This window comes from Grampus griseus (genome assembly GCF_964374135.1).
Source record: "Grampus griseus genome assembly, chromosome: 20".
In the NCBI taxonomy this organism is placed as follows: domain Eukaryota; kingdom Metazoa; phylum Chordata; class Mammalia; order Artiodactyla; family Delphinidae; genus Grampus; species Grampus griseus.
In genome coordinates, this window is record NC_139014.1 from 54,037,175 (window position 1) to 54,049,563 (window position 12,389).

Sequence of the window (12,389 nt, forward strand, 5' to 3'; positions counted from 1 at the left end):
GTGGCATGACCCCTGCTGGGTCCTATAGGCGTGGTCCCGGGTGTGGGCCGGGATCGCAGGCCTGAGAGCTCAAGTTGCTGCTGCTTTCCCACAGCCCCCAGAAGAGCTCCACTTGACACCTCCCTGCCCTCGGGAAGCTGTGGTTTAAGATCTTTCCCCCTCTGATTATCCAGGTCACCTCCTGACATCCTTGTCTTGTTCCAGTGTCCCAGCCACAGAGAACCTGGGGACAGGGATATCTCAGTAGGTCTTTATCACCTGTGGCTTGACCCCACTGACTGAGAGAACTCCCTGAAGCAAAGCGTTTCACCCAGCAGTGGGTCTTACGAGCACCACCTTGAGTGGGTCCGACATGGTTCCCAAGCCCACGTCTCCTCCACACGATTCCATGTCAGGAAAATGGGAGTAATCACACCTGTGTCATAGTGTGGGCATGCGGATACAACGAGATGCTGTCATTATTAATATTCATAATAATAGCAATAGCTACTATGTGCTAGGACCAGCCATTTTTTGGGTTCTCATAACAGCCCAACCAGATAAGTGTGCTTAGTAATTACACGAAGCTCTTAGCTCAGTTGCAAGGACTTAAAAAATGGTAGTTGCTGCTGAAGACGGGGATGTTGATTAACACCAGTCGGCTCCACCTTTGTCCAGGCAGCCTGTGAGACGTTCGATGTCCGAGGCAAACACCACATCCAGATCCCCAAGCTCTACACTGCCAATGTGACCTGGGACCTGCACCACTACCGGGTCGTGCAAGACTCACAGCCTTTGGACCTCAACAAAGGTACCTGCTTCCCTGCACCACACGGAGCTTGCTTGCCCTTCCTGCTGGGGTGGGTGTCTCTGAGTCCTGAGCCTAGGGTCAAGGAGACCACTAAGACCCTCTGAACAGAGGCAGCTAGTCTGGGGCTACCAGGCATCTCTCTCTTGTTGGGTCCAAGAGCCTGCTGGGATGCAAGACTTGCAGGCGTGCTTCGTCTCTGAGAGAGGCGGTTTAGGAGGAGACCCTGGGAGGGCAGTGGAGAGAGAAGGACGCTCCTATGTGCCAGGCACTGTGCTGGACTCTTTGTGCACCTGCTCTAAGTGATCCCTGACACTCATCCTGTGAGAAAGGCACAGACAGAGAAACTGAAGTTCAGGGAGGTGCAGCAAGTTGCTAGCAGACGGCCCAGGTGGGATCTGGGCCCCAGCCTTCCCGCTCTAATGGCAGCCAGGTATTATGAAGAACATCTTTCAGAGGCAATTCCAGGCTACAGTCTGGGAACTCTGAACGGCCCGTCTGGATGCTGTGCTTCTGTGCTTCCTCTTTTCCTATACCAGGACTACAGAGGTCCTACACGTTTCCTCACGCTTAGGATATCCCCAGCTTCAACTACGCTCTCCTGCGGATCCCAAGCCATGGGATGGCCTAGAAATTCCCATATTGGGGCATTTGCATTGCATTTCCCAATACCTAGCAGCGGCACAAGCATTCTCTTCAAACCAAGGGTCTTTATCTGTGATTCAGAAACACAGTGGGGAAAAAAAGAAGGGAAGGAAAACCCCAGCACCACCACAGTGAGACACCCCAGGGCAACGTCTGGGTGTAATTGACTCAGCACGTGGAGGCTGCCCCGCCAACTTAAGAGCCACGTTGCCGCTTCACTGTCTCTCTGTCCCACAGCCCTCGGCAGTATGCACGCCAAGCACGTGTTCACCATGAGGCTGAAATCGCAGCGGAATCTGCAGAGTCCAAAATCCAGGTAGGGCGAAGGAGAGGGCTTCTTGGGTGACGTTCCACAGATTTTATTTTCATCCGGGAAAGACCGGAGCAAGTCAGTCTTAGAAAGGAGAGGAGGGAAGTGTCCACTGGCATTAGCTAAGATGCCACTGGTAGGCTCAGTTTGATTGTTAACCCCTGTGGCCACCAGCACCTTTACATTGGGTCTGCATTAACCATGGGCCAGTTTTCCAGCTTGGGAACGAGGCACCTGCTTCACTTCCTGTCCTTTGTGACTTAACTATTTCACCAAAAGGGGAGGGCAAGAAAAACTCAAACTATTTGGCTTTCTTAAGAACTTTCAGGAAAAGTTTTGGCAGGGAAGGACCTTTCCTCACCAGGTCAGCCAGCAGTGTGGATTCTCTGTAGGTTTTGTTTTTCTGTGCTGTCCTTACCTTCATTAGCGAAAGTGGGCTGTGTTCTAATAAGAACCAGATTTGTGCTAGACACTAGGAAAGGTTTGTCTCGATGCCCACATACCTCCTAGTGCGATGCTTTCTTTAGGCGGAGTCTGTGGTCAAGCTCTTGAGGGCTTGGGAGGGCTGCATGGGAGGATTCCTGTCCACCCTCTCCCCACGGAGAAGCCGCAGGCCGGGTCAGCCCCGGGCCCTCTTGAGCACCCCAGCCTCGGAATGCCGGCAACCCGTGTTCATGGAACCGGGCAGGAAAATGAAAATAGGGCACGTTTCCTGGGGAAACTGGCCCACCCATCAGGGAGTGCTGGAGGAAATCCTGGTGGCGTAACCAGAGGCTTCTTTTTCCTTCTGCAGCCGTACCACCCTCCTGGTGGAACTCTCCTGTGAGGGCAGCCAAGGTCCAAGCTACCTGCCGGGAGAGCACCTCGGAGTTTTCCCAGGCAACCAGCCAGCCCTGGTCCAAGGCATCCTGGAGCGAGTGGTGGATGGCCCTGCCCCCCACCAACCCATGCGCCTGGAGACCCTCTGCGAGAACGGTGAGCCCGCTGCACAAAAGCCTCAGCTGAGGCCGCCCCCAGCATCCTCCCACCAAGCCCCAGCCCCACAGATGGGCTGGGCCCGGACCTGCGCTGCAAACGGGCAGCTAACCCTGTCCTTCCTGCTGAGTGGTGGGCCTCTGAAGCCCGCGCCAGAGCAGCCTTGTACGTAGTCATCGACCGGCCGCCGGGCCAACAGGAAGGGCTGCTTCTTTGGGACTATCTGCCCAGCACCAGAGGCTGGGCTATCTTTCCCCTTCATTCTTTGCTGACCCGGCCACTTTTGTTGGTTGACTGATTCATTTTTCCATCAAAATTTTAACTACTCACATCTATATACCAGGCAGGCCCTGGGCTACAAAAATGAATGAGACTCCGTGTCTGCCCTCAGAAAGCTCACTACCTAGTACAGGATGCAGATATGCAAAAATAGTCATAATTATTATTATAATAATAACAGTAGCAGCCACCATTTGGGGGGTAGTTCCTTGATGCCAGCATTTTACCAATACATGCATGGTCTCTTTAGTCCCACAACAGACACACATGTGCAACTTGCTTGGTGACATGATAGAGAAATGTGGAAACTGAAAATGGTGAGCTTTGAAGATTCAGGTCCCCGATCCATCACTTACTAGCAATGTGACCTTGGGCATAGGCATTAACCTCCCGAGGCTTTGTTTCTTTGTCTCTAAAATAGAGATGATAGAGCCTTCCTCGCAGGGCTGTGGTGAAGAACAGATGAGTAGATACGTGTGTGTGCAACCTTCACCACAATTCCTGGCACCAAACAAATGCAGGAATGGAGGAATCCATTTCCCATGGGCTAATCGACATTTGTCCGGAAGGTCAGAGGAAGGTAGTTTAATACACCCTTTGGATCCCAAATTTTATGCTTTGGAATTTATATTGCATTTTCATGGCATTCTAATTTCATACTGCTTCCCCATCGAGGGTCTCATTTATGCCCACCTTCTGTGGGCAATGGGCAGGGCCAGACCATGGGTGACCAGGAGAGCTTGGCTCCTCCTGGCCATCCTAACTGGAGAGATGAGGCTGTCCGGGGGAGGGGTCAGAGTCCGTTGTGTGCTAAGGCGAGGCTCTCAGCCTATGTGGTGAGCACGGCACTGGGTGACAGGCACTAGGAGAGGAAAACTAATGAAATCAGCAATCACAGGCCTTCCAGCCCTTTGGACTAGCTCCCTGGCCTTAGCGTCCTCTGCAATCATGATACCTCCAAAACATGTGTCCCCCTAAAGAGAGTGGCCAAAATAGGACAGCAGGAGCCTGAGAAGCAAAGTCTGGCATTGTTCCCCACTGTCCAGGAGTGTGTGAGGGAGCCTGCAACTCGGGGATAAGAGGACAGAGACTTCCTTGTGACTGTAGGGGGACAGATGTGACTCCTCAGGCCTGGGGTCTAGAGGAAACAATGTAATACTAATATTTTTACCTAATACGTGTACTGTTTCATTCAGTCCTCATGCAAACTCAGCAGGACAGGTTTTATTATCACGTCCATTTCACGGAGACAGAACCCAAGTTCAGAGGGTTCAGTCAGCCTACTAGTAAGTGGGGAGCCAGAGTTTGAACCCATGTCTACTGGCTCCAGTGTCCATGCTGTGACCGCCCTGCATATGGCCTCTTGGCACTCCTTGAGACTTGCCACCTCACTCTGGGCTGAGGGCTGCTCACCCAGTCACCCCTGGAGACTGCAGTTATGGGCTTTTCTCTAAATGAAGAACTGGCCTCTGGGGTGTACATCAGTCTTTGGTGAATTTAGTCGTGGTGAGTCTGTAGTTCAGCTGTGTGTGTCCTGCTGAAGTTCAGGTCTGGGACAGAGAGCGACTGGACTCTGGTACATAGTTAGTTCTGCAGGATTGTGTCAACTTGGGTGCCCTTTGGAGGGCTGTTGACCAGCCTTTCCTGGCAGCCCTATCGCTGGGCACCATCTTCCTGCACTTGAGTTGGGCACATGAACGCTTTTGCTGTTCCTGGAATCAGAACTCCAGTGTCTTCTCTCCCCTGCAGCTGGAGGGTAGAGGGTGTCTATCCCAGATGCCTCATCACTCTTTGGGAAACCTAAATGGGGCCTTTTTCCCATCCTGACTCCTTTCTTCCCTATCCAGGCAGCTACTGGGTCAGGGACAAGCGACTGCCCACCTGCTCACTCAGCCAGGCTCTCACCTATTTCCTGGACATCACCACCCCACCAACCCAGCTACTGCTCCGAAAGCTGGCCCAGCTGGCCACGGACGAGGCTGAGAGGCAGAGGCTGGAGACCCTGTGCCAGGTGAAGGTCGGGGCTGGTGGGTGAGGCAGGAGCAGGGCCCCAGAGTCGGGGACATTCTGAGCCTAGAGCTGGTCTTTAACCTCCAAGGGGAATCCACCCCAGCTTCCCAAAGTGCGATTTGTCAAAGGCTGGGAGGAAGCCAGGCATCCTCTCCTGTCCCATCTCTAGGACGTAGTTGTGTCAAGTGAACTGAATTGTTTTGAATGTCTGCAGGATGCAACCAAAGTGCCCTTCCTCAGAAATGAGCTAGAAAAGGAGAGCCGCTCTGTCTTTTATTCCCCACACCTGGAACAAGCCTGGAATTGAGGAAGTGATGGAGGATGGGTGGTGTGGATGAATGGATAATGGACATAGTAACAGATGGGTAGTTGAATTAATAAATGAATGAGAGAATGCATTCACTCACCTGCAACTTTCTAGACCCAAGTCTTTGCAAAAGGCACCAAATATCATTATTACCGTCACCATTATCGCTAATTATCTTGACTCCAGCCACCTCCACTGCCCTTATCCTGTGGCTGCACGGCACTAACCTGGCACACATTTTCTCACTTAATTCTCACAACACCCCCATGAGGTAGGTGATGCTATCCTCATTCCACAAAGGTTAAGTAACGAGGACGAGATCCCACAGATAGTAAGGGCGTTCGGTCAAGATTTGAACCCAGGTCTGTATGATTCTGAAGCCCTTCCCCAAATTAGATTAGAATAAAGATTTGACTCCTGCCTGCAAGTTGCTGACAGTTCAGTTCTAAGCACACAAGTTAGAGAAATGCTACTCATTGGCCTGAGCTCCTCCAGGACAGGAACGTTTTCCTCTCTAGCTCGGCGTTCTCAGGACCGTGGACAGCACCTGGTTCTTTGAAGTGTGTGCCGTGGGAGTGGATGAATGAATACTGGATTGTGACAGCCTCTTCCCTCTGTGCGGGGCAGGCGCCCTGAGACACTCATATTGCCCTTGGCTTTCAGCCGTCTGATTACAGCAAGTGGAAGTTCACCAATAGCCCCACCTTCCTGGAGGTGCTGGAGGAGTTCCCGTCCCTGCGGGTGTCCGCCAGCTTCCTGCTCTCCCAGCTGCCTGTCCTGAAGCCCCGGTATTACTCCATCAGCTCCTCCAGGGACCACGCACCCACGGAGATCCACCTCACCGTGGCCGTGCTCACGTACCGCACCCGAGGTAAGGCTGGGGCAGAGGCCGTGGAGCGGCCCACGTCTGCTCCTTACGGGGCAGCTGTTCCACATCTCTGAGCTTTGGTCTCATCGTCATTAAACACCCACCTTCCAGAGCTGTTAACAGCGGTAGGAGGAGTATGGGAGAGACTACCATGAACCACGCACTGAGCTAACGTCTTTGTGTGTGTGTGGTCGGTAACCATGTGAGATGGGAGCTGTGTGCATTTCACGGGTGAGGAAACTGAGGCACAGAGAGGTTAAGCCACAGGTTCAAAGTCACCCTGGTAGCAGGTGGAGAACGGAGATGCAAACCCAGGTAGTCTGACTGCTGAGTCCAAGTTCTTAACCACCATACTCCTCTCTATGGTCCAACTCCTGTTGGGACAATTTAATGAGATCAGATGTGGAAAGTACCCAGTACTTAGTGGGCGCCCAGCGATTCTTAGTCTTCCTGATAGTCCAGCCTAAATACAGGGGTGATTCTGCCTTGATGGTTCATTCATTCACTCACTCACTCAGCGATGATTTATTTCATACCTCTTTATGCCTGGCACCACGGTGGGTGTGGAAATACAGCACACACAGACCCTGCCCTCATGGAGCTTCCCATCTAGAGGGAACCATGAAGAGAAACTCATAGAAACAGACAGCTGTCATTGTGTAGGTGCTAAGAAGGAAGGTGCAGGGTGCCGTGAGGGCAGAGGGCGGGGGATGGGCTGACATACACTGGGAGGTCCCACACCTTGTCCAGCTGGATGAACCACGCCCCTGCCCTCTCTCCGTAACTGAGCATTGCCTGGGTTGGCAAAGCTGGGGAGCTGGCTCACACCTCAGAGCCCTTTGTGCTCCGAGAAGCACAGTCACACAGTTCCTGAAAACTGGGCAGAGACTCTCTTTGCTCTGCTAGAGAACGTCTGCAGAGGCCAAGTCTCAACCCTCAGACCAGGAGAGGAGAGGCAGGCACATCCTGTGAGAGCAAGGTTCCACCCAGAGGAGAACCAGCGGGACTTCTCGAGTTGGTTGAAGGTCCCCTTAAATGCTGGGCCATTGGGAAGGGAACCTGGGGTTTCCACAAGCCCAGGAGGGACCACTGGGGGAGACAGAGATGGAAGAGCAGACCGGAAGGTGCAGCAGCTTGTCCATCACCCACCCAGGGTTCCTACCAGCAAGGGCTGTACTCCTGAAGACACTGCGAGGAAGTGACTGTGGTCACCGTGAGGGGCCACTTTGTGCTACTGTCATCGGAGCTGAGTGATGGGCTGGGAGGGTCCCTGGAGAAACTCTTGGAAGGAGCATCGGAGTAGGAGTTAGGGAAGCTGAGCTGTGACCTGACTTTACTGCTACCCGAGTGACCTTGTACAAGTCACCTTCCCTCTCTGAGACTCAGTTTCTGCAGTGGCACAAGGAGAGCCTTGCACACTCTCTGAGTCCCTTTCAGCTTTTGCCAGCTCTGGGCGAATAGAGGGTGGAACTCAGAACCAGGAGAAAAACATTCCTTTGATTAAAGCCTGCAGAGTGCCTGAGCGGGCAGTTCAGGGAGGTGCGTCAGTGTGGGAGGAGCCACTGAGAAGGTTCACGCAGGGGTGGGAGGGATGACGATCGTCAGGTGTGTGCTGTCCTTACAGACGGCCAGGGTCCCCTGCACCATGGCGTCTGCAGCACATGGCTCAGCAACCTGAAGCCCCAAGACCCGGTGCCCTGCTTTGTGCGAAGGTAAGCACCCCCTGCACTGTGTCCATCACGGGACCACTGGCCCCGGGGAGTACTGGGTTGAAAGGGAGGAATCTGGGGTTTATTTCTTTCTTTTTTTTTTTTGCTGTACGCGGGCCTCTCACTGTTGTGGCCTCTCCCATTGTGGAGCACAGGCTCGGGACGCGCAGGCTCAGAGGCCATGGCTCATGGGCCCAGCCGCTCTGCGGCATGTGGGATCTTCCCGGACCGGGGCATGAACCTGTGTCCCCTGCATCGGCAGGCGGACTCTCAACCACTGCGCCACCAGGGAAGCCCAATTTGGGGTTTAGATGCCACTCTGGGCCCCTTGGCCCGTAAAGAAGGCACGAGGGTCACACTGGGCCTCTCCATTCTAACCCCCAGTGGTAGAGCATGGCCAAGTCTCTAGCAGGGACAGAGGTGGCAGCGATGTTGGGGCCCAGAGTACAGCGAGGCTCAGCCTTTCTCAGAGGGACCCCAGGGCCAGGTGATGGTGCGCCTGGACAGGGGACGTGAAGCAGCCCGCAGGACTTGGGAAATCAACTTTAGCTCGTTGTCTTTTCTACCCCGCAACGCTACCGCCCCCGGCCACCCCCCCCCCCCCGCCAGCTCCCCAGCCCCTGTCCTGCGTGTGCATCCGACCCAGGGTGTCTGAGGACGGGGCCTCTTTCCTCCTGTCCCCTTCAGTGCCAGCGGCTTCCAGCTCCCTGAGGACCCCTCCCACCCTTGCATCCTCATCGGGCCTGGCACGGGCATCGCCCCCTTCCGCAGCTTCTGGCAGCAGCGGCTTCATGATGCCGAGCACAAAGGTACAGCTGGAGGGTTTTTGGGGGTGCGGAGGGGGTACCAGGTGGTGCCCAGCAGCTGCCTGGGAGTAGAACTGAAGCTGTAGCCACCCCGCAGATGTTTCCTGGCCCCTCTCCCAAGTTTGCCTCAGCCTGTATGGACAAAGGATGTGAATGCCCTGGGCCTCAGTTTCCTCATCTGTAAAGTGGGAACAGTGCTAGATGGAACGTGGGGATGAAATGGAATTCTAGTTGGGTGCGCAGCTCGGCGGGCCTTGAAGCATGGCCCACCCGCCCTCTGGTGGCCATCCTGGTAACTGCAGCCTACTGGGTCTTGCAGGTCTCCAGAGCGGCCGCATGACCCTGGTGTTTGGGTGCCGCCGCCCAGATGAGGACCACCTCTACCGGGAAGAGATGTTGGAGATGACCCGGAAGGGGGTGCTGCATGAGGTGCACACAGCCTATTCTCGCCTGCCTGACCAGCCCAAGGTAAATGCTGCAGCTGCCCGCGCAGTGGGTGGAGCATTAAAAGCACAGACTATGGTGGGTGCCTGGCTCCCCGCAAGCCCCTCGCTTCCCTGAGCCTTCACCTCCTCAGCTCTAAAATGGAGGCGATTATACAGTCACCGGAGTGGCGCTGTGAAGCGATTATGTTCACTCTTCCAGGAGAAGAGACGGGCCCTGAGACGTCCAGGGCTAAGTCAGAGTCACATGTGAGCCAATCCCCAGTGCCCAGCCTGCTGAAGGTCCTCGGCCGGCATGTACAGCTGTCGTGGTGGGGGGGGGGAGGTGGTCCAGGTCGGCTTCGCGCTCCAGCACAGCATGGCTGGGGGGCAGCCGCTGCTCCCAGCACGGCCCGCGGACCGGCTCTGCTGTGCTGGGTAGTACTTTGCCCCATGAGCCTGGGGGGTTGGAAAAGACTGTTGGCTCAACCTTTGTGAACTGATCCCATTGGGCTCCTCCCAGACCTGGCACTCCGTGCCCAGTGCCAGGGTCATTGAGCATCTTGTGTAGAGAAAGAGGAGAGAGTCCCCCGTTGACTCCAGGACTTCTGTGTAACTGGGGAGCCCTGCTCTGAATTACACGGGGATCTCGAGGACAGAGATTCCCTTTTGTGGGGTGTAGGCAGGTGGGCCTCAGAGCTCTGGGCAGGGTAAGTGGCCTGATGATGGCTCTTTGAAGCACGGTGAATTCAGAGCAGATCAGGGAGCCCCACTAGAGAGTCAGCTCCTCAAGGGCATGGCTGTGGCCAGCATTCACCTCTCCAGCCCCAGCCTGGGCCTGGGCCGGGCAGGGCACCCGTGCACCTCCGCATCTCGAGCCTGGTCCCCGTGCAAGGCCCTGGCCAGGAGGGTGCTCACCCCGCCACCCCTCCCACCTCCTATTCATCTCCCCGTGGCCGGCAGGCCTGACCGCAGCCTTTGCCCCCAGCACTGGGGGCCTGGACCCACCGTCTTCTCTGGCTTCAGGTCTACGTTCAAGACATCCTGCGGCAACAGCTGGCGGACGAGGTGCTGCACGTGCTCCACGAGGACCAGGGCCACCTCTACATCTGCGGGGACGTGCGCGCAGCCCGGGATGTGGCCCGCACCCTGAAGCAGCTGGTGGCCACCGCGCTGAGCCTAACTGAGGAGCAGGTGGAGGACTATTTCTTCCAGCTTAAGGTAGGGCCGCTGGCGTGTGGGCTCGGGATGCAGGCCAAGGACATGGGCCAGGGAGCCAAGGCCATGGGGGTCAGGCTCACAACAGTCTGGGCTCAAAGGAATCCTAGAGGTGGCGGGAGGTCAGAGCTGGTTGGGCTGTTAGAAGGCCTAACTGTACATCCTGGTCTGGCTGCTCACTTAAACAAAGGCAAACATGTTGATTTTTCTACAAGACTCTCAGAGCCCCTGACAGGCTGCTGTGCGTTGTGGCGCTTCAAGACTGGGAGAAAGTACACGGCATTTCCTAACCATATTTACCTCAGAGCCCACATTTCCTGGAGCCCCTTGTGAGACAAGCACTGGACGGGCTTTAGCGTCCATCAGAAAGCTTGGAGAGATGCTTTGGTGGTCCACGCCAGAGCAGGTGTTCATGAGGGTTACATAGTCTAAGTGAGATTCGAGTATAATCTAAGCATGACAGTTGGGAAGGCAAATGGCTCATGAGTGTAGGTGTGATGGGGGAGCAGGGGGACCCTTGGGGCTTGGCCCAGCTCGGACCTGATGAGTGAGAGATCGCTGCACCAACAGAGCTGACACCTTGGTCTCTGTTTTCCCTTAAAGAGCCAGAAGCGCTATCATGAAGATATCTTTGGTGCTGTATTTCCCTATGAGGTGAAAAAGGATGGGGCAGCGGGGCTGCCCAGCAATACCAGAGCTCCAAGTGCCCACAGGAGAAGTTAAAGCTGCCACTGTAGAATTTAAGGATGGTGCCAACTCTCGATTTTCTGAGGTCACAGGACTGGGGATATTGGAGGGAGATTATATCCCCAAGCCTCACATCTTATTTCCCCATATCCTTCCCTCTCAAATGCTTTACTTGACCTGCTACCCAGTAGCAGCCTGGACTGAGTGAGCCCCTTGCCGGGGTGATGGAGAGATGGGCCTCCCCGGTCCCTTGGAGACTAGATCTGCAGTGCCAGGCCTGGCCAGTGGGTGAGAAGGATGGAACTTCCTTGATCGCACCACTTGGGTGACCACCAGGAGGCGCTGTCACGTCACTCTGTATTTAGCGGCCTGTGTACAGTTATTTATGCCTCTGTATGTAAAAAAAACAAACCCCAGTCTGCCTCTTGAGCCTTCCTTGTATGACTCCTTGATGGAGATATTTATACGAAATGCATTTTATTTTAACCACATTGTATGTGCGTGTGGGTGTTTTGGAGGGAAAGCAGCCTTAAGCTCTATAGAGTTGGGGACTGAGGGGTGCCACAGCCTGGACAAAACTCCCCCGCAAAGGGACATATCAGCGTGGCCCCATTGCTCCTCTGAAATGCCCACCGGGTATGGGGACAGCACACGGAGTTCTGTGCACATCTGAGGACCCGTGATGGGGGTAAGGAAGCACAGCCCGGCCTGCGGGCATGAGCTGCACCTCAGGAGGCGTCTCACACGGGGTGTGGCAGGGGTGCGAGGCTGCCAGGTCTTTAGCGAAGGCCTAGACCACAGCCCGGTCTTACGCAGTCACCGCCTTTTGCTCTGGGGCTGCCTGTTTCGTGAAAGTTTGGCCAGTAATGATTTGGGTCCTGGGTGACAGCACAGGCGAGGCTGGGCTGCGTGTCGAGGACTTGGCAGTGAGGGAAGGACACACATCTTTCATGGGGAAGGCTTCTCAAGGGACTGAGCCCGATGAGAGCAAGGAAGGAGCTCAGCCAGGGGCTAAGCGAGGGTTTGGCAAAATCTGGCTCCCGGCTGGGGCTGGGACTCTGTCTCACTGGCTCCCCGGCCCGCTTCTCCCCTCCACCACTCCTGCTCGGCTCCGGTAGTGGGGGAGAAAGGGGCATGCGACCTCAGCGTCCCAGCGACGCATCTGCACGACAGTCCCCTAGACCAGTGCCTCTCCCACTCCAGCGTGCAGCAGACCACCTGGGATCTTGTCACGTCGCAGGCGTTGAGGAGGTCCGAGGCAGGGCCGGGGATTCACGGCCCCAGGTGCTGCTGGTACTGCTGGTCTGAGGATGCTCTGAGCCCCACCCTGGTTCCCGAGGACAGGATTCTTGGAGCTAGCAGGATG

At 55.4% G+C, this 12,389-nt stretch overlaps 1 protein-coding gene across 2 annotated transcripts in view; it reads left to right on the forward strand.

Annotated features, from left to right (window-relative positions):
• The window catches only part of NOS2 (nitric oxide synthase 2), a gene marked incomplete at its 5' end in the record, with an annotated part of 36,211 nt that extends 24,856 nt beyond the window's left edge, over positions 1-11,355 (forward strand). For both annotated transcript variants that reach the window (XM_082678754.1, XM_082678755.1), the window contains 10 exons: positions 658-790; positions 1,670-1,748; positions 2,536-2,717; positions 4,844-5,007; positions 5,977-6,184; positions 7,806-7,893; positions 8,578-8,699; positions 9,016-9,164; positions 10,145-10,339; positions 10,940-11,355. In XM_082678754.1, coding sequence (XP_082534880.1) covers positions 658-790; positions 1,670-1,748; positions 2,536-2,717; positions 4,844-5,007; positions 5,977-6,184; positions 7,806-7,893; positions 8,578-8,699; positions 9,016-9,164; positions 10,145-10,339; positions 10,940-11,059 — 1,440 coding nt within the window. In that variant the 3' untranslated portion in view covers positions 11,060-11,355. The remainder of the gene's footprint in view (positions 1-657; positions 791-1,669; positions 1,749-2,535; positions 2,718-4,843; positions 5,008-5,976; positions 6,185-7,805; positions 7,894-8,577; positions 8,700-9,015; positions 9,165-10,144; positions 10,340-10,939) is intronic.
• Positions 11,356-12,389: the final 1,034 nt, after the last annotated feature.